Source organism: Aulonocara stuartgranti (assembly GCF_965226115.1).
Source record: "Aulonocara stuartgranti genome assembly, chromosome: 20".
NCBI lineage: Eukaryota > Metazoa > Chordata > Actinopteri > Cichliformes > Cichlidae > Aulonocara > Aulonocara stuartgranti.
The window spans coordinates 3355502-3375560 of NC_138956.1; the positions used below are offsets into that span (position 1 = coordinate 3355502).

The 20059-nt window shown below is 41.2% G+C and overlaps 1 protein-coding gene across 1 annotated transcript; it reads left to right on the forward strand.

The window, feature by feature from the left end:
- Positions 1–2585: 2585 nt before the first annotated feature.
- rnd1b (Rho family GTPase 1b) lies at positions 2586–12872 on the forward strand. Its single transcript, XM_082518792.1, has 5 exons — positions 2586–2853; positions 3360–3447; positions 9241–9350; positions 9474–9608; positions 9787–12872. Exons 1-5 carry the CDS (start codon positions 2734–2736, stop codon positions 10030–10032), a joined length of 699 nt encoding a protein of 232 aa, XP_082374918.1. The 5' UTR covers positions 2586–2733; the 3' UTR covers positions 10033–12872.
- The last annotated feature ends 7187 nt before the right edge of the window (positions 12873–20059 follow it).

The following is a 20059-nucleotide window of genomic DNA, read 5'->3' on the forward strand; positions in this document are numbered from 1 at the left end:
TTTCTCTCTCATTGCCTTCCTTAAGATGAACTTCTTGACAGCCATCCTTCCACTGCAACCATTCGTTATGAGGCTTCATTAAGCAGTGTATGGATCATCAGGCCCCGTGTCATGTTCTTGCTGGATTTTTTTCTTATTTATCATGAACATGACTTTCAATTAGTGTTCATCTGCTATGGATTGTTTTTCAATGTATTTTGTACAGGTTACTAGTAACAAGGTGACTAAAAATACAATTTCAAATCGGTTCTTTTCTAAATATTTTGTTATGTTTAGACACAAGATTGGTTAATCCCTTGATTTAGGCGATCTTTATATTCAAATGATGCACAGATCACTGTTAGGTGGCTTAACAAACAAACAAGAAAAAAAAAACAGCCAGGTAAAAGGACTGGACTCAAAATAAATGAAAAAGCAAAGCAGGAAAACCTGGAGCTCTCTCTGCAGTAGCTGCTGTGTACAGTACTCTATAAAACCATATTTCACGAACTGACAGATTTATATAACTTCCATATTTGATCGAATCGATGCCTATTTACAGAGAGACTCAAAAAATGCAAAATGATGCTTAAAGTGTGTTAATTTGATGTAGCACATGTTAAATTTATGCCAGACCTCCGGGGTTACAGCTCCATCTGGTGACGATTTTGTGGCAGAAAAATAAATAAATAAAATCAGAATCTTGACTCATCTTTTGTTTGTTTTTCTGGGGCTATTTGTAGACTGCCGCCACTCTCAGTCTGTTGATTTAGCTACCAACACTGTCACCCAATACATCAAGGTGTGATAGCCTAAAGTGTCAATGCTTCCTGCAGTCAGCCTCCTCCTACCTCTCTTCCTCATCTCCCTGTACCAGCCATATTGGAAGGTGTCACTTTATGCCTGATGATTATTCACAGCCACCTGTCTCTGTCCCATCAGAGGGCATCTGTGGTGATCACACAGACGTCATGCTGCAGTTAGTTTAGAAGGGTTAGAGAGAGTTCGTAACCTGCAACTTTTCTTTTTCATACTTTCTGCATCACTGTATCTTATTTACTTTACCGATCAGTGGGGAAGTATTTTTTAACTGACCTGTAATTAAATATTTAAAATGCAATAATTATGTATATTGATATTGCTCTAGTTGTAAGTAATGAAGCTTAGAGGTTTTACATTGTTTCTACTGGAGTTGCTGTGTTGTTGGATTAGTCGAAAACACACATTTTTATCGTGGAATACAAGTTTATTACTTGCCCTCACAGTTATTCTCACCCCTGCCTTCCTTTAGCCTGATTTCATAGCTTCTCCTGTTATCTAAGCAATACAAGATTTTTAGATAGATTTTTCTTTAACCCTTCAAACTCTAAAAACACTAAAACTTCAATTTATTTGAGCAAACCTCACAAACCAAATAGAGAGTACTACCTGGTCAGATGTGATCAACGGTGGGAATGAAAGGCTAACAGCATCATAGAACATTTCCCCCTGCAGTCACATCCTTTATTAACAACCTTATGTGTGATGGCAGCGAGACACGTTAGGCTGTAAAAGACAAGGCAGCTCGACGGATGAATGATATGAGCTGTTTGTGAACAAAGGCAAATTGCTTTGACCCACTGGGTCAAAACTGAAAGAGCTGTGATTGGCAACAGTAAGTAAATTAGCCAGGAGGTCGCCAGACAAAGAAGAGGGAAGTTAATTGACTTTTATCTTTTAATTTCCCCTTTCCTAACAACGAGGCGCTGTTTCCATACAGTAATAACCTCCAGGGTGTGAAAGTCAGCTTTTGCGTGTTTCCAGGGCTTTGAGAGACCAGGCCTCTGACTTGACCCTGTGGGAAGCCGATAGATGGTCACCTCAGGGGGGCCTCACACCGTCCCACCGCATGTCAACATGATGACATTACTGAGTAACCACACAGACAAAGGTCAGACCTTTGATCGGTAAACAATCATTCCAACGTTGCGCCATTCCCATCTATCAATCAGTGCTTTCAAAATGATGTTTGTACTATTACACTTCTATATAATATAATAGTGTTAAATAACAGACAGTCAAAGATTATACATAATTTGCCCCACAAATGGGGGAGAGATGATTTTTTTAATAATAATTTTTAAAAATACATTTAAAAAAAAAAAGCCGAAGGAGACGTGTTTGCTAAATAAATGTGACTTGACTGAAGTGCAAATCAAAATAAACGAATTAGCAGGGAGAGCCCCATTGTTCTCAGCCAGTGGTGCTATCGATTCAGCCAGTCGAGTCAATTTAATAAGTCAGTTTGTGACAAGACACACAGGTGACAAAACAACAGTCTGCAGGGGGTGGCTGCAGATTACATTGTTCTTTAATCTTCTATGTTAAAAAATAAAACTATGTAAACCGATGATTGCACAGGGAGATTACAATTTTTTAGTCCTACTCGTGGACAAATGCGTCTAAATCTATTACACTTTCTTTCTTGCACAATAATCTTGGAAGTATTTCGAGATATCTGCTGTCACATCCTCCCAGACAGAATAACTCGAGTGCAGTAAAGGGAGCCTGTGGAATGTTGCGCTCCTATTGGCTGCTGCTTGCCTGTATAAAGAGCCGCAGTGGCAAATTCAATCAGATCAACTGCGGGCATCCTTCGAGAGCGAGACACCGGGTTTCTCAGTCAAGCTGGGACAACAATTGCTGGGCTGTTCTGCTGTTTCTTTGTCTTTCCCTTTTTCTGCTAAATAAATCCTCTGGAGCATTGTTGGGATCATGAAGGAAAGGAGAAATACACAACCGCTGGTGGTGAGATGTAAACTGGTTCTTGTGGGAGACGTTCAATGCGGAAAAACGGCGATGTTGCAAGTCCTGGCGAAGGATTGTTATCCAGAGGTATGCAAAAATGTGATTCGTGTTGAAGTAAAATATATGAGCAGAAAAGTCTGCCCTGTGTTCTCTTGACAATCGTGGTGTTGGGTTTTCATCAAATGATTTGGAAACGGCACGGAGAAAACAGTGCGTCTGTTGCGGATAGTGACATATTGCTTGCGCATTTCCTAAAATTTCTTGCTTTTAAGTTTATTTCCTATTTACTGACCTTTATATCATCGGTAGCATTATTGTTTCATCATGTGGTCAGTGGAATTATGTTCTCTGCGCATTCTTAGCTGGTGCTTTCCTTTCACAGTGGCCTGCGTTGAATATCTCCTGCAGCTGCAGCGATTAAAGTGATTAATTGATCCGAAATTCTGTCAAATTGAGAAGAGATATAGATTTGTCTTATTGTTTTATTGGTCAGTGCGTGTGTTTTGTGTATAGCACTGATTAGTTAACTTCCATTACCTGTAGCTGCCTGACAACTCCCCACTAACGGCACCGTGTTGCTAATTGCTCCCCAGACCTATGTGCCCACGGTATTTGAAAACTACACAGCCTGTCTGGAACTGGAAGAGCAGCGAGTGGAGCTCAGTCTGTGGGACACTTCAGGTAACCGATCACCTTTTCCGTGTGCATGTGGTGTGTGATCTGCAGTCCTGCTTGCCGCACTGAAGAGGATTTGGCAATGCCGCGTGAATGTAATGAGTGTTTGTTTTTGCTGGAACACCAGTCTCTGTATTTTTTCCCAGTTATTCATTTTCGTCATGACATTTTTTTATTTTGGAGGACGAAAATGGAAACATTGTGTTGTTAAACATTGGTAAATACTTAGGGAAGGGCTTTATAGTCTATTTCCCCCCTGTTGATGCAGAGGTACATGGGATGTGTACTTGTTGAACTATATACTCTTTCAAATCTCCCATTTACTACAAATTAAATTTCCTCCGATATGAAGTGTCCCCCTTTTTGGATGTGTCTGGATGTAAAGGACTCTGCAGATCTACAAGTGCATTTTTGTGCCAAGTGTGTTGCAGTGGAAAAACTGGGCAGAAAAGACTGATTATTCCGCCTCGCTTGTTTTTAATGCTGACTCCGTGCATCATATGTTCATTTACACTAAGCGTGAAAAAGAGGGTCAATGTGTCATTGTAGATCTCCCAGGAAATCTGCTGTTCAGACTGTTGACCTGAATACTGCGAGCACGGGTCTGCAGCACCTGTTTGATTCCCTTCATGCTCGCTGCACAATAGTTTCTCTCGCCAGGCCACATTCCTCTCCGTCCACACTCGTGCTGCAGCCTGACTAGGTCACACTGGCAGTACAAGTGTGATTATTTATTCATTTTTGTGCACACCTGTGTCTGTGTACAACAGATCCTTTATATAACAGACCCATTTGTATGAGATGATGCAGTATTTACTGTGCTCTCATATTTTTTCCCCCTCCCATTATCACAAAGCGGCAAAATGAGGAGAAAAGTGAGTGTAATTCCGTCCCCAGACCAAATCCTGTTTTTTAATCCCAGACTTTGGACCTTTGGTCTGGCCAGCAGGAGTGGGCCTGGTGCCCAGGGATGATGGGCACACAGAGCTACATTCTGTTGAGCAGGACAGTTTTTCTGGAGCAGACAGATAGGAGGGAGCTCAAAAAACTCTAGTGACCTGCATTCCCCCTCCATATGCTGCTCCAGGTCAGCCACTCAAACAGCATGATGCAAGGGATTAAGACTGTGAATGGGACTGCTGGGCAACCTCTTCTGACTGACCCAGTGAGTTTGTGGCTCTTTCTTTCTTTCACTTGAGCGTTCCCTTTGTTGCTCCCTCTTTGCTACTTTCTGGCTAATCTGCATAGATTGCCACTCCCTGCCCTTTACCAAACACCTATGGCACAATTCAATACCAAGTACAAAAGAGTACAATATGCACGTGCATAGCAGACTATTTGAAAATGGGCCAAAAAAAATAAAATCTATTTTTATTCACAATAGATTTGATTTAAAAGACCTGCCCCTCACACTCTCAGAGGAGACCGCATGTGGTCCCCTTCCCCCTCATCTTTTATAGATGACTCTTTTATCACAGGTATCTGCTGTCAGGCTCGTGGTGATGGGTGACAGGCAGAAAGGGGTATTTGTTAGCCACACCGCACAGTTTCCTCTCCTGTGCTGTAATTTGCTCTAATTGCGTGGAGTTTGTGCCACCCTGGCCCACACCACACCGAGACGGTCTCCTCATTATCCCAGCTCCCCTTCATTGATTGCACTGACCTCATCACTGGCTCCACATGGCAGGCGGCTCCTTCTCTCAGCTCCAATATGGATTTACAGTCTAAAATCAATCCACCAGTTTTAACCAGGCTTATCTGATCAGGAATGCTGGGGAAAAGGGGAAAGAAGGGAAGCTGAGCTCTGTCTGGTGTAGCGCACAGATAGTGAAAATAAATCCCATTAAGATGTTGGTGTGTAATTTATTTCAGGTTTAATGATGTTGCTGACGAAGCCTTGAAGTTCAAGATCGTACTGTGTGTGTGTGTGTGTGTGTCTATATAATCACTTATTGTATGATGTATACATAAGACTGACTTGGAATGAATCCAATGTCCATTTAAGCTGATGAAACACTCTGCTGGATTGTAAAAGGGGCATTTTTAATATTTAATTGTCATGTTGATGACCATATGTCATGTGATTTCTCTAATAGGCACCCAGTTTGTAAAACTTAGGTGCTTTTTAGAATTGTAAGCAGGTACAGTTTAATTCCTCCATCTTTTTCCATCATTGATTCATCAGTGATCTATTTTTTTTTTTTTTTTTTTTTTTTTTTTTTTTTTAGTAGTGTTTAGCTTTGCTAAATGTTTCATGGACTGTTGTCCAACAATCAGTTTACACTAGCTGAGAAAAACCAGCCATATTCTCAAATGTTTCCTGCCTTATTTTATCCAAATCAACATTTCAGGATTTTTAAATCAAACTCTTTGATGTTGGACTTAATTTTCTTAATCCAGTGTCATCAACTATGATGATGTCAAAGTAAAGCTTGTTAGCAGATCATATAACGCTTAGGAAAAAAGCACCTCCTTCACCCTGCAGGGGGCTTCAGCACTAATTCTGACTGGCTTATGTGAATCCAGGGAACAACTGCTTGATGCAATATAATATGTTTTTTGGAGCGTGCTGTGAAGTCCGTAGTCCTGCGGCAGCACCACAGCTCCCAGTCGGCTGAGTGTGGGTGGAGGCGCAGGGCTCCTCTCGTCCCCATATCTGTGAGTCATCCCATCACTGGATCATTAATCTGTCTGACCTCCGCATTTTCGTAGTGAGAGGAGGAGTGCTAATGATGAAAACAGGCTATGTCACTCACTCGATTTTAGCACACATCCACAGACACACAGTCATACTCTCGCTCGGGCAAACACAAAGCCGATCCTCCCCTCCCCCACCTGTAGCCTTCAACACAAGGGCCTCCGTCTTCAGCCCTGTGAAGCCTACATCCACTTAGGCCCAATCCTCACCTCAAACACTCAGATCTGGGCACCGCACCATCAAGACGGATGAAGTTCAGCTCAGCCACAAGAATTTGGTTATACTCCTTTTTCTTTTCTGCCTCACTCTCCATGTTTTATGCCTCAGAAACTCTCCATCTGTTGTATAGAGGCATGCAAGGAGGAAAGCCATAATTTGGGCCATGCTTATAGGCGCTGCATGAGCACCCAAACCATTGTGTGGTTTGCTGCAATGGAGAAAGGAAGGGAAGAGAGTGAAAGAGACAGATAGCAGTAACCTGTGATATTACACTGCAGGGGGTGAGGGATTAATGGCAGAGGAGGTCTCTTTGTGATATGGCTCAGTAGGGTATACTTTGGCTCCCGCTCTTCTTTTTCCTGTGGCTTTTTCTTGCCACAATAGTAACAGCTATTTCTTCCAAGATTAGAAACTAGGCCCTGGTGTGTAAGGAAGGTGCTGCCGAAGCTGCGCCTATGCCAAGTAACATGTTACGGGGGGTTTGAATACTAATATTGAGGTGCTGTATGTTGCTGTAAGTACAGTATGTTTACTGATTTGTGCATTGTTTGTCCAACACAACAAATAGAAGTTTTATTTATATGTGAGGACAATAGTAACCAAAAACAAAGAAAGAAAGGTGGGGGAGGTTTAGATGTCCTTTGCATCCCCCCTTCCATCTTGGCAGGCTAATTGATTTGTCAGCTTTAAAAGCATCGGCTCTCAGACCTCTGGTGTAGCCTTCCATTGATTGTTGCATTTAGATCAGTGGCCATTTAATGCAGAATCACATCTTGTTTGCTGGCTCTGTGATAACCCCTCACAGGAGATTGAAACGATTTCTGGAGCACCCGACCTCTGACTTTCCCATTATATACCTCACGTATATGGCGTGGCACCGAAACTCGTAATATTAGTGTCTCTAATCCTTCTGATTTTAACATGTGTGATTTTTAACATGTGTGACATGACATATGTCTCAAATTCTTCAAACACAAAGTTGTGTTTGTGGCTTTTCTGCTACAATTAGGTGTATGTGGTGTAAAAGCGATGGTGTTTTCTTATATGTGACATCTGTAAATAATTTAATCAAATTGTCTCTTTTTTTTTTTTTTTAACTCAAGAATAGAAAAAAGTCATTTTTATTTCTAAAGGCATGGAAATGGAGCTGTAACGCAAGCATGTTCCTTTGTTCTTTTGCAACAGTGTTTACTTTCCTCAGGACATTGAGTCCTGAGGAATTTCATCACAGCTTGTCATTATTCCACTCACGGCACCCAGCAGCTGGCAAATTCAGTTTTACCCTTTGATAATGTGGAAAATCATTAAGTATTCATAAGCACATATCCGTTTTTGTGTACACATACATGCACGCATCCGTGTTTTCATGTGCTTTTTTTTTTATGTTTTCTTCTGCTGCATTGTTTCTGCACCGTAAATCAATTAGGACGGTTGTGCAATGAGTTATTACACAGACTGCTTGTGTTATCTGTAGCTATAAAAGGAACGCTGAATCCCTTTTGGGATTCACACGGACTAAAGTAAACATGTTAATCCCATTGAGCAGCCCCTCTTCTGTTTCATCTGATAAGGGACCGGATTCACCTCTGCATGCATCTGAATTTAAAAAGTGTGCGTCTGTGTTAGCGCTTGTGGTTCCGGCGCATGTGAATCATTTTGTGTGATGGGCGTATGTCTGTGGTCCCAAACTCTGTCGCAGAGAAGAGGAATGTCCCCAGCAGTAGGTGGGTGGGCCGCTAGTGGTGTAAAATGATTGAGTGGCAGTTAAGGCGAGCCTTTACAGAGAGCCAGGAGGAATGCCTGATGTAGATGGTGGATTCCAAGGCTGTTGCTGTGGTAACAGAGGGACTGGAGGTATTGCTTGCCGAGCAGAGGATTTTTGGGGGGGTGGGTGGCTTACTTAAGGATTCTGAGCATGAGTGGGAGCGTCTGCCTGCCCCGAGCCCTGCCGTTCCACTTGCGTAATCTACTGCAAGAGAAGATCAATGAGGATTTAGTGCTCGATTGTCATCTTCACTTCTAAAATGCCAGCCAAGAATATAGGAGCAGCAAAAGTAGCAGTTTTACCAACAGCAAAGCGGAGCTCAGTGGGAAGAAGTGATGCCGCGCACACCTAACTTAAGCAGATGATTTCTCTTGCTCTTCGTCTCCTGCTCAATCTTCTTTTTTTTTTCTTTTCTTTTTTTACCAACTTCCTGTTCTCACAGCTCTTGGATCTGGCCTAAATTAAAAATGAAAAAACAAATTGCTCTAAACTTGCATGTATACACACTTTATATTACAAATGTAGCTTGAAGCATTGCACATTTAAGATGGATACTTAATTGATCCCACAAGGGAAATTATTGTGTTACAGCAGCAGGATAAAGAATAAAAATGGCACAGCCTACAATTAACAACAGATGCATATACTGTTATGTATGTATAAATTTTGTATAACAGTCATTTTTAATAAAACAATGAAAATTAAATAAACATGAGGTTACATTAAAGAAGAGAGAGAGATATTAGTGCAAATCGCATTAACAAGTAATATGTAAAGTGTAAATCTAAGAAACATACTTTTACAGTTTTCTGTACCATCAGATGTTAAATAACCTGAACAGCAAATGTGTTCATTCACACCTAACTATGGCTATGCAGGAGTTCTCTTTTGTCACACAAACCAGCAATATGAAGTTACTATTAATTGACCTGGCATATTAAAGAAGACTAGACTTGGTTAAACAGCAGCAAAACTGGAAGTTTCCTCTTAAAAAAACATGATTAAAAATATTTCTGAGCATCCAAAAGTTCTAGGAAATGTTTTATGGAATGCAAAACTACTTTTGTCTACATTTTCATAGTTTGTTATAACATTGCTCTCCTCTCTCTCCTGTAAGGTTCTCCGTACTATGACAATGTGAGGCCCTTGTGCTACAGTGACTCAGATGCAGTTTTGCTGTGTTTTGACATCAGCCGCCCAGATACTGTGGACAGCAGTCTGAAGAAGGTAATGACTTAAGGTCACTTTACTTCAAAGTCCTATTCTCTCTTGTAGCCTACTGTGACTCCAAAGTGTATTAACAGACTATTTGTCACCATACACCAACTGATCACCTTTTTGGGTCCACAGTGGAAAACTGAAATTCTGGACTTCTGTCCAAGCACACGTATTTTACTCATCGGCTGTAAGACCGACCTTCGCACAGATGTCTGCACACTGATGGAGCTGTCCAATCAGAAGCAGACTCCAATCACCTATGAACAGGTGAGACAAAAGAAACAAACGAAGATCCGTGTGTGTGTGTGCAGATTTTTACACATATGCCTTTCCTGTAACACCCCGTCCCAAAGGACTTGTCTCCACACTATATCACAGGAAAAAATTAAACGGCACCATGGAAGAATATCATGAACAGTATCGGTTATTGCTTCATTTATTGCAGGGTTCTGCTATGGCTAAGCAGCTGGGTGCAGAGGCTTATCTCGAGTGCTCGGCGTTCACCTCGGAGAAGAGCATTCACAGCGTATTCCGCACCGCTGCGATGGCCTGCATCAACAAGCTGCAGCCTCTCCCGAAGCCCAGCCCCACCCGACGCCTCTCCAAAAGACTTCTTCACCTGCCCAGCAAGTCAGATTTGATCTCCACCACCTTCAAGAAGGAGAAGGCCAAGAGCTGCTCGGTAATGTGAGTGGAGACCTCTTGGGTTACAGTCCTCACATTAAACCCACATCCCCTGCGTCTTTGGTCTCGGGGAAGGGGGGGTGGGCACGATGGTTTTATCAGGGTTACCTGCTGAATCCTTCCCTCACCCCCCCAAGAAACCAAACACCACTCAGAAGAGGTGGACACTTCGCTGTCCACTTGCTCCTGAACCTTTTAGTGCACCTCCATCCTTTTCCACTGTTTATTTTTTGTTTGTTTGTTAGTTTGTTTTTTGCTTTCGAACAAACAATATCAGTCGAGGTTTGATCACCAAGCTACCATTTTATTTTCACCTGTGAACAGTATGCAACTACAATGGTGTTACATCTGTCTAATTTTATTATCTATAGGCACATGTTGATTTTGTCCGAAATGGAAATGTGCAACGTGTGACGTTTAATCTTGTGATGTAAATGCCTCTCGAAAAATTCAGTGGATATTTTTTTTTTTCTTTAACTCAAAAAATAAATCTAGCATGAAACCATCAGGAAATAGCAAAAATCCTGTACATCCCTCTTAGTAAGGTGTGTGGGGTGTGAAATAGTGTGTCACTGGTTTCCCCATTTACTGGAAGTACATAGAATAGATGTACAGGGAGCAATGGGACAAACCGTGAGAGCTATTACATAGAGAGATGTTCTTATTGTCTCAGCAGTGATGACAGCAGGGATGAGAGCAGTGAGCACAGGCTGCTGTGCTTACAGCAGTCTAGGCTATGCCAGCCTGCACGGATTCTTGATGCATGGCTGTGTAGCTCTGGATAGTGTTGCTCTGCAAGCTTTCAGTGGAATAACTGGAAGATGCTGAAGAGGCTCCGTGTACACAAAACGACTGCAGAAATGCGGAACGGACACAAAATATAAGCAGAGGTTTAGCTGGACTTCCAGGGTGTCTTTTATCACTGCTGGAGTCTGGTGGGATAGACACATTTAATTGCTCTTGTGGTGACCAGGAGCTTAACCACAGTCGGTTCAATGTTGAGCTTAGCTTTGCTTAGCCTGTTGATTATTGAACCGTGGCTGGTTATCGATACGAGTTAAGGTGTTAGGAGGCAAATCTAAAAAGAATAAGATCACGCCTACATGGAAGTCAGACTGACCTGAAATGGTTTGTATTTTCAGACACTCTTCAGTAAAAAATCTGTAGCATTGCATTGTTGACAGTTTTTCAACAATTCTCAAATGGTATGCAGTTTTGAAAAAAATGCCTTTCATATTGAGTTCCCAGAAGTCAATGAGATTTTTGAATACTGTAATTACTGTAATATGCCTGTGGACTCCTCACATTTGCATCAATGCAATGTAGCACCCTCAACTTGATTCAATTCTTCCAAAAGGACTGATTTTTGTTTTGCACACACTTGTAAAATCTGTTCACATCCAATAAGCAGCACTTACTGTAGGTTACATTGCAAAAAAAAACAAAAACAAAGGGAAAAATCAGACGCTTTTCTGAGCTTAAATCTTAGGCTTCATGGTTATGTGTGTGTGCAGCATCGATCTCCATGCTTCTAACCATAAAGCAATAACGATTTAAGTGCTTTGTGATGCAAAAGTAACCTGCGTGGCAATAACAACGCAGCTTTGTGATTACTGTCATGCTATAAGTGCTCCATGGATCGACATGTTAGAGATTGTTTCAATCTCCGCTGTACAAAAGGCTGCTGATATAGCCCCTCCTTCCCCCTGTGTAAGTGGTGATCGGTATATAGAAAACCAAGGACGGCGTTTGCGCTATGAACTAGATCAGAGTATTCCAAACAAGAAGGAACAACATGCTATTTGAGTTGTTGCTGTCAGCTCAACATAATCATAATAAAACCACTGAGGCAGTATGCCTCAAGTGAATTGTTTATTGTTTTTTTTTTTCAAATTTGAACTATACATTAAAGTCTAGCAATTATTCATCAAGGGCTAGTGTGGGTGGAGGGGGGGATAATGTGGGACTAAGGAGAACAAGTAATCAAACTGCACAGGCTGGCCCTGTCCAAAGAAAGCTATTTTTCCATTCTTTGTGTGCGCGCGTGTGCGTGTGTGTATGTTTTTATGTATTTAATGGCATGATGTGAGTCTCTGTGCTGTTTTTGAGATTTTTCTGAAATGGCTGCTCTGTCTGTACGGAGCTGTGGACTGCCCCTGGTAGTTGGAGGAACTTAAAGTGGTGATTTGCACAAAGGCTTCCAGTTCATGGTCACACACAAAATTCCTCAGCATTGCCTAGCAACAATTCAGCTCAGAAACACAGAGACTGGCTCTTGGGTTGGTTGTGTGGACAGATAGGGTTAGCTCACAAGCAGACATCCCCACATCCATTATTACTGCATCGTTTAAGCATTTACTGCGTAGCTTGTTTAAAAAAAATAATAATAAAAACAAATAAAAATTAAAAAATCTTGATATTTTTCTCTGGGTTTTTCTCTGCCAGGCCTTCTGATGATGGTTTACATGGGCGGCTCAATGACCATGTCAGTTAATATGCAGCCTTTGTGTTGTAGTCAGTGTGTGGTAAAAATGGTGCAGTCAAACTCCTAAGCATGTCCTATTAAAGTTGTACGATTGTACATACCGTCTCTTGTTTTATAGTCATTGTACAGCATCTTCGAGGGTGTCTGATGGAAGTATTGTTGCTGATGTGATTTATTTATTTGGTAGCTATTTTGCTTCTTTTTTTTTTCTTTTTTTTGTTTGTTTGTTGATTGACATGTACATTTGTTTGAAATCTTTTTTCAAAAGTTGACTGTTTTTTTTGTTTTTTGTTTTTTTGTTTTGTTTTTTCTTCTTCTTTATTGCTGTGTTGAATAAAGCTTGCCCCGTTTGGCATCCTAAATTCACTGTTCTTGTTATCTATCTATTTATTTATTTATTTATTTTATTTTTTTTGATCACTTGCTTATGAAACAATACACTACACTAGACATCTGCTCAGTATCTCCCCAGTCACGTCTGCAGGAAGTGAGGTGCTTATCTTTTCCACTCAAGCGAAGCTAATAATTCCTTTAACAGGCTCTGTGTCACTGCCTCATTAAGGATAGAGTAAATTTATATCAGGATGATGGCGGATTACTGTCATTTTCCATTACCACAATCCTGATCTTAGATCTTAGTTACCGTTCAGGGAATTATAGCCAGAGTGGGGAAAAAATGTAAATAACACATGTTTACCTGCATAAGTAACATGTTGGGATGAAGAAGGAAAGATTCTATCCTATTATAATTAATTGAATCAAGTTATGTGACGGTGTTTTGTTGTTGTTTTTTAAAGGCTGCTTTTATCTGCTCTCGTCCATCTTCAAATGCACCACATCTGGTTGCTGCCAGCTATGGAAGTGTCTCAGATGAGCTCAAGCAAGCCAGCCAACACATATGCCCTCACATTTTCTATTCTTATCTGTAAAATGCAATGCCATCCTCACAAAATGTTCATAAACTTTATCTGTTTGGTGTTTTACACCTATAGTGTAAAGTTCTAAAGTTGTTGTTTAATGGAAAAAAAAAATTCCCGGAGCATCTGTAGAGGATTGTGGTAAGAGTGGCAAGACTGAACCAAAGGAGATGTGGACTGCCAAAACAAAACAGCGGATGAAGCTCATTTAAGCATTCAGTAGAGGTGATCATAGCTGCAGTCAGGTGATGGAGTAGACATCTCTTTCATGATTCAATAATTATCAGAAAGGTGACTGGTTGTAAGCAAAACAAGTCAGACCCCCATTGCCGTATGAAAGCGGATTCTAGCCGTAATGGGAACCTGAATACGCAGAGCAACAGGAGCACACCAAATTATGTGGTAAGGCTTTTTCTTTCTTTCTTTTTACTAATGATAAAAGACATTCTTGTGTTGGTGTTGAATTTCTAAAATGAACTCATCATAATGACTTGAAACATTTTTTAAAAATGACATGAAAATGAACCTGAGCTGTCCTGAGGTCAGCTTAGCTCTTGCGGCTTTTTTTTTTTTTTGCTAAAAACAAAGTGAATTATGGGCTGTCACTAGGGGGATTGCTAGAACACCTGAAATAGAGGCAGACATTGTACACATGCCGACACAGACACATTGGGTGTGAGGACATGTAAATGGGCCACATACGCTGGAAGTCATAGTAAATTAGGCCAACATCTGGCTAGGCACAGAGAGTTCACTTACCCACTCAGCTGTAGTATGTACCGCGAGGGCTTGGTGAAGGAGAAGTGGCACAGTCCAGTGCATTTTTAGGATCAACCCTGGCACTTCGTTGAATGTCTGCCATCTGCAGCTACCTTGGAGGGGTTCTTTGTCTCCAGTACAAACAGTGGGTCACTTTGACCAAGGATTATTGTGTTGCCATTAACAAAAGTTGGAGAGGGAGCGCTCACACAAACCAATTTACTGGGATGTGTAACAGTGAAAATCAATCCACATTGCAATTAAATTCAAAAGAGAAGCAGCATCATATCGTCCACCAGCCATGCTGCCAAACAGCTCCAAGCCACTGTGGCAAGGACTCGACATATCAGACTTCAAGATGTTAGCAGTCAGATGTTTGAAATCCTGGAGATTGTCAGTGGGGGGCTCTCTGGATTATACTTCTACTTATAATACATTCTGGGAAATGCTCATTGGAGAATGATCATCTGTGGGATGTGTTGAGAGCTTCACCTTGTGCTCTTTGTCATTCTCTGTCTTTTCAAACAGTCCTAAGTAGTTTTTGCCATACAGCAGGGTGCTTTATCATGTTGAAAGAGGCTCCTGACAGTATCATCAGGGTCATTAATCCCCTGTTATACTAGGCTGGGAAATTAAGCTAATTGCAGCTGTAGCTCAAATGTTACGGAAGTGAACTAATATAGTGAAGGTATTTCTTTCTTTGGCGTAATGATCTGAAGTAACTTGCGATTTTCCATGAACAGCATGTGCGCAATCTTAACCCTCAGAGCTGATTCTGTGCAGCTGAGGGATTTGTCTTCAGAGCCCTGTGTGTTTCTTGAACATAAGAACCAGACATTTGAGTTCAAATGAAAAGGTGGTGGAAGAGCCAAAAATCTATAAAACCATCAGTCTATCCATTTTCTTAACTGCTCAACTTGAGGGAACTAAAACCTGCTACCAGTAAAACAGAGAGATAATACAGAGAGATTAACAACCATTCATGCTTGCATCCATACATTGGCAGCGGTGGTAGCCTCACTAAGTCCATAAAACAATGAGCATTTGAAGAATAAAGGCAAACTTAGACATGGAGAGAAGAACAAAAAAAAGAGGGTACACAGAAGAACTGACAACTAAAGGACTATAAATACAAAAACACCAGAGACCGACAAGGTAAGCAACTTAAAAAAGGAAAGAACAGGAGCATCTTCTCAAATGAGAGATATAGAAATGAATGAAATGAACGACGCTATGGTGACGAACCAGCAGGTGGATAGCAATATACTCAAATTCAAAGGTAATGTGCAACCTGCAAAATAAATAGGATTAAGAACTAATATTTATAGTATATGATGATGAATCGATGTTCGTGCCGGACAGGACTTTTTCTGTAGGGGTGGATGGGGGTGGAAAGGGAAATCTGAAAGGAATTATGTGGCTCTAAGTGGACAGCCCTCAGTGCTGTTGTGTAACATTAGCATCATGTTCTGGGTCCTCGGATAACTCTCTTCAAAGACACAAGAACACATTCCAGAAGTAACCTGTCACTTTATACTTCCTGTTTGTACACAACCAGATTAAAATCTTCTACATTTTTTACATTTGTTATTATTATTGTTATTATTTTAAAAAGGAGCTCGAACACAACAGCAAAACTGTGCGTATCCATCTGTTTGTGCAGAAATGTGCAGAATCTTAGATTACTGATGAGGTGTGATGAGGTGTCGAGTCCTGCAGTGTGGGCTCTCTCTCTCTTTCCTTCCCCTCTCTTGCTCACTTACAGACACCAGATTTTCTGCCTCTGCCGCAGTGCAGGGCAGGGCCAGAATATCCAAACCCATCAATTTCCTATAAAGCCAGTTTTGTTCAAGAAAGGAGCAGGATGTGAATACTGCCTTCCTCTTATGTGTTATCTGAACATATCTGGCAGTAAAATATGTACTTTCAAAGTAAAAGGCTTTTTTATTCATAGAAGGAAACAAAAACAATATTAAAATTAATTTGCAGGCATTAAAGAAAAAAAAATCTTGCTGTTAATGAGCAGTTCCAATAATTCTCCATCAATTTTTTTTCTTACAGTCTGATGACCTGTCCCGGATGTGCCCACCTCCCTGCAGCCATGACTTCATTATGAGCACATCCTTTTACATCATTATTTTACAAACATAACAACATCTGAACAGATGTGCACCTTCAGGTTCAGCACACAGTAAACGCTATGTCCCAGCTCTTCCACACCTGTTAGTGTGACCCCTGACTCTGAACTCTCTCTGTGACCAGAAACGTGACTCCCCTACAGCTCTCTCTTGACCCCTTACTTCCCCAGTTACACCACCAATCAGCTCAGTCAAATGTGAACAGTTGTTTAATGTTTCCTGTGGTCACACTGGGAAAGCACAACTTCTTCCACTGAAACCTGTGTGTGTGTGTGTGTGTGTGTGTGTGTGTGTGTGTGTGTGTGTGTGTGTGTGTGTGTGTGTGTGTGTAACCTGAATTGGATCAGTAGTTATGACAATGGATGGATGTTTATTCTTAAGTATATACATATACTAGTATGTACTGGAGATGAAGAAGTTTCAATAGATGAAATAACAATGGTGATGATTAATTTTGTGCAGTTGATTACAAATAAAATACATTTTAAAAACGGATGCATCAGTTTTATACTGAGGATTTCCCCACAAACAATCGTCACATCTAAAATATAAAACAGGCAAACACACACACACACAAACATGCTCTGTCCCCTTCTTTGTGATCACTTGGCAACCGCACACAAAGGCCAAGGCGTGCTCTGCTGCACACAATGTGACACTGCTTGTGCATGTCAGGGTGGGGAGGAGCAGTGAGCTGTACCCTTAACGATCATGCACAAACACACAGAGCGGATTTGGCTACAGGCCACATCCTGCATGTGTCTGCACAAGCCAAAATAACATGGAGACATTTGGTACAGCACCCAAAAGCACCATCCTCTCATCTGGAGAAATGAACAGCAACCGACGCTTTGTCCTTCATGCTGATTAAATGCTAGATTAGTTTGTCTGCAGCAGACTGAGTGCACAGCAGTAATAATTACTCTATAATTACACCATATTGTGTCTCTGCTGTTTTTCACCGCTGTCGTTTTACTTTTTACTCAGTGGTCACTACGACTGTAGTAGCATAAATCAAGGAACTTTCTTTGATTCCCTTTCAGTTCTGCAGCCTAAATGATGGATAATGCTCCTCTCTTAACTCAGAGAAAACATGAGCAGTCATTAAAAGGATCCATGCATTCCTCCAAAGAGAGCATATCTCCACCAGTGAGCAATGTGAATGCATCTGTGCAACTGTTATCCTTAAGGTCCCTGCAGCTATCGTAGAAGTGTTAGTGAAGGGAAGGCCGAACATACTGCAGGCAGCACTCTGCTCATTTTTGTGTGCTCCACTTAGGGAAATATAGCTACAGGCGGGAGTCTGTGCTTTTAGTGGTCTGGGGGACTGTGAGGTGTGTGTGCAGCTTATTTGAAGATGCACATGGGACCAGAGGGCTCTCCCACTGAGCATCAACTCTCCTGCTTCTGTTGGGGGTAGGGCAAAGAAAAATAAGGAGATGGGAGATGGGATCTGAAACAAGTCCAACAGCGAGGATGGGTGCAGAGGGGGTTCAGTATTTTCGCCAGATTTAGTCTCATCTCAATTTTACTTCCAAATGAAGAGGACTCTAAATAAAGAACTGCAATATAAAACCCCTGCTGAAATGGATAGGGTCACTGTAGTGTTCAAGAAGAAGGGGCGTATCCAAGAGAAGCACTGAGGAGAGCAATGACATTGATCTTTAGTGACACGGGAGCTGTAAATCACAGAGAATACACATACTAGAGAGATGTTCTTGCCTGTACTGACCCAAAGGGGCAAGTGAGGCATAGAGGCGATGTAGATTACATAAGCAGAGCAATGTGAAGAGGTCTTTGCTGCCTGGCAGCATCCAAAAGAAACTAAAACTAGCCAAGCTAGAGTCATGTTAGAAAACTCAACCTACTGGTATGAAACCTATGAAAAAAGGAAGTATACATTATGAATAGTCCTGCAAGCTAGCTCAGCCTCACGTTTCTAAGATATGCAAGTGAAAAAGTGTCACTTCACAAACTTGACCTTCTGCAGCTCGACAACAAGCACTGGGTTGGGTTTGATGTAGACGGGTTAGGGTTTAAAAAATGAAACAGTGATGATGTAGAGGTTACAAAAAATTAATGTATCAAATAAAACAGGGTTCAATCACAAATCAGATTTATAATAATATGATATAATATCCTAACATCCTGGAACAAAAACACTTTGAAACTCTACATTCTTACACGCTGAACCTTATTAAACGCAATCCGTGATGGTATAGAGAGTGGCTGAGTAAATATTCAGCCACTCTATCTGTATGTCTCTACTTTCTTGTATTGTTCTTGCTTCCCACTCTTTGTCCCTATTATGCAATCAAAATCCTGATGACCATCACAAATAGAGACTGCTTCCGTGTCTGGGTATGAATCATCACCTTTAAAAGTACTCGGAGATAAAAGAGAAGTTTTAGATCAGTGCATTGTCTAGATACTGGAATGCAGTCTGTTACTATGCAACACATCAGCTCCAAAGATATTCCCGCTGAGGATTTTCATCCGCCATCTGTCTGCGCCCTCCCCCTGAAAGCTGTTTCTTCTTTTTCCTCTGTTTCTTCTTCCTCACATATTTCTGGGTTTTTGATTCCCAGCTGCTTGAGGGGGGTGGGGGGGTGTTTGGAAAATGAATATTCGTTTCCTTCCAGACGCTGTTCTTTTAGCCTTCATCCTGACTGCAGAGGCACCTTTGTAACATGGATCAGTATGCCACACAGGCAATACTTAAACCCTCACTGTCTCCATCTTTTCCGTCTCTCTAATTACCAGCTTGGCCTCTAATGTTAAAAAAAAAAGCTCTTAGGGGGAGACAAAATATTTATAGATCATTGTGTTTAACTACTGTTGCGTGTAATTACTGTCACTTCACAAACATATTGCTTGAAATGTAAAAAAACAAATATTTTCATGCTAGTAAATCTTTCTGGTCCTTAACGTGTGTTTGCTTTTGGGTTACACAGTGTTAGAAGGACTTGTTAGTGAATGCCATGTTTACTAGTGAATCTTGCCACACTGTTATTTCATGGGATCGTTGGCAGTCTATAACAAGACAAGCACTGTTTGCAGTTCTATTGTGGATTTAAAAAATATGCTTGTTTTATAAGACTCAGAATGCTTCTTACATGATGTATGCATTCTAGGAACGCATGCTGTAATAGGAGCACAGCAGCACTTGCTATAATTATCTCACACGATTAATTTTTCTGTTTGCTCTGATTCAACACTTGAACTGCTGAGCGAGCTGTTTGTTGCTCTAAGAAGCAGCTGTTCGCTTTGCTAATTGTAAGAACTCCTGCCGAGCCCTCTTAATGTGTGACATCTCTACGTCAACAAACCGCAGGTGAAATAAGTTTCCTGCTTCATAACCGCAAGGATTTTCTTATATTCCCAAACTGAACCTTTGAAAACCACCAATTAGTGTCTGATAGTTCTCACCTGCTTTGGATCTCCATCAGATCTCTGCACGGATGCACACCGAGGACTTACAGTACAAGAAAGCGTTACATGACTTATTAGCAGATGAAATCATTGTGTGGCCCACAGTCGACTGGACTCAGCTGCAGCAGCCTACACTTTGGCACAATATAAATACAGTTGTGCAAGCACAGTCTTTTTTTTTTCTTGAGCAAGTCCATGTTTATATTTAGAGCGTATATATTTAATTTGTGAAGCCTGAACAGCTTGTCCATAGGATTGTGGTTAATCTCGATTCTTTTTGCAATCATCACACCGCAGTCTGGC

Coding starts and splice junctions, on each gene's coding strand:
- rnd1b (XM_082518792.1), top strand. CDS start 2,734: ATGAAGGAAAGGAGAAATACACAACCGCTGGTGGTGAGATGTAAACTG. Junction 2,854..3,359: donor CGAAGGATTGTTATCCAGAG/GTATGCAAAAAT, acceptor ATTGCTCCCCAG/ACCTATGTGCCCACGGTATT. Junction 3,448..9,240: donor CAGTCTGTGGGACACTTCAG/GTAACCGATCAC, acceptor CTCTCCTGTAAG/GTTCTCCGTACTATGACAAT.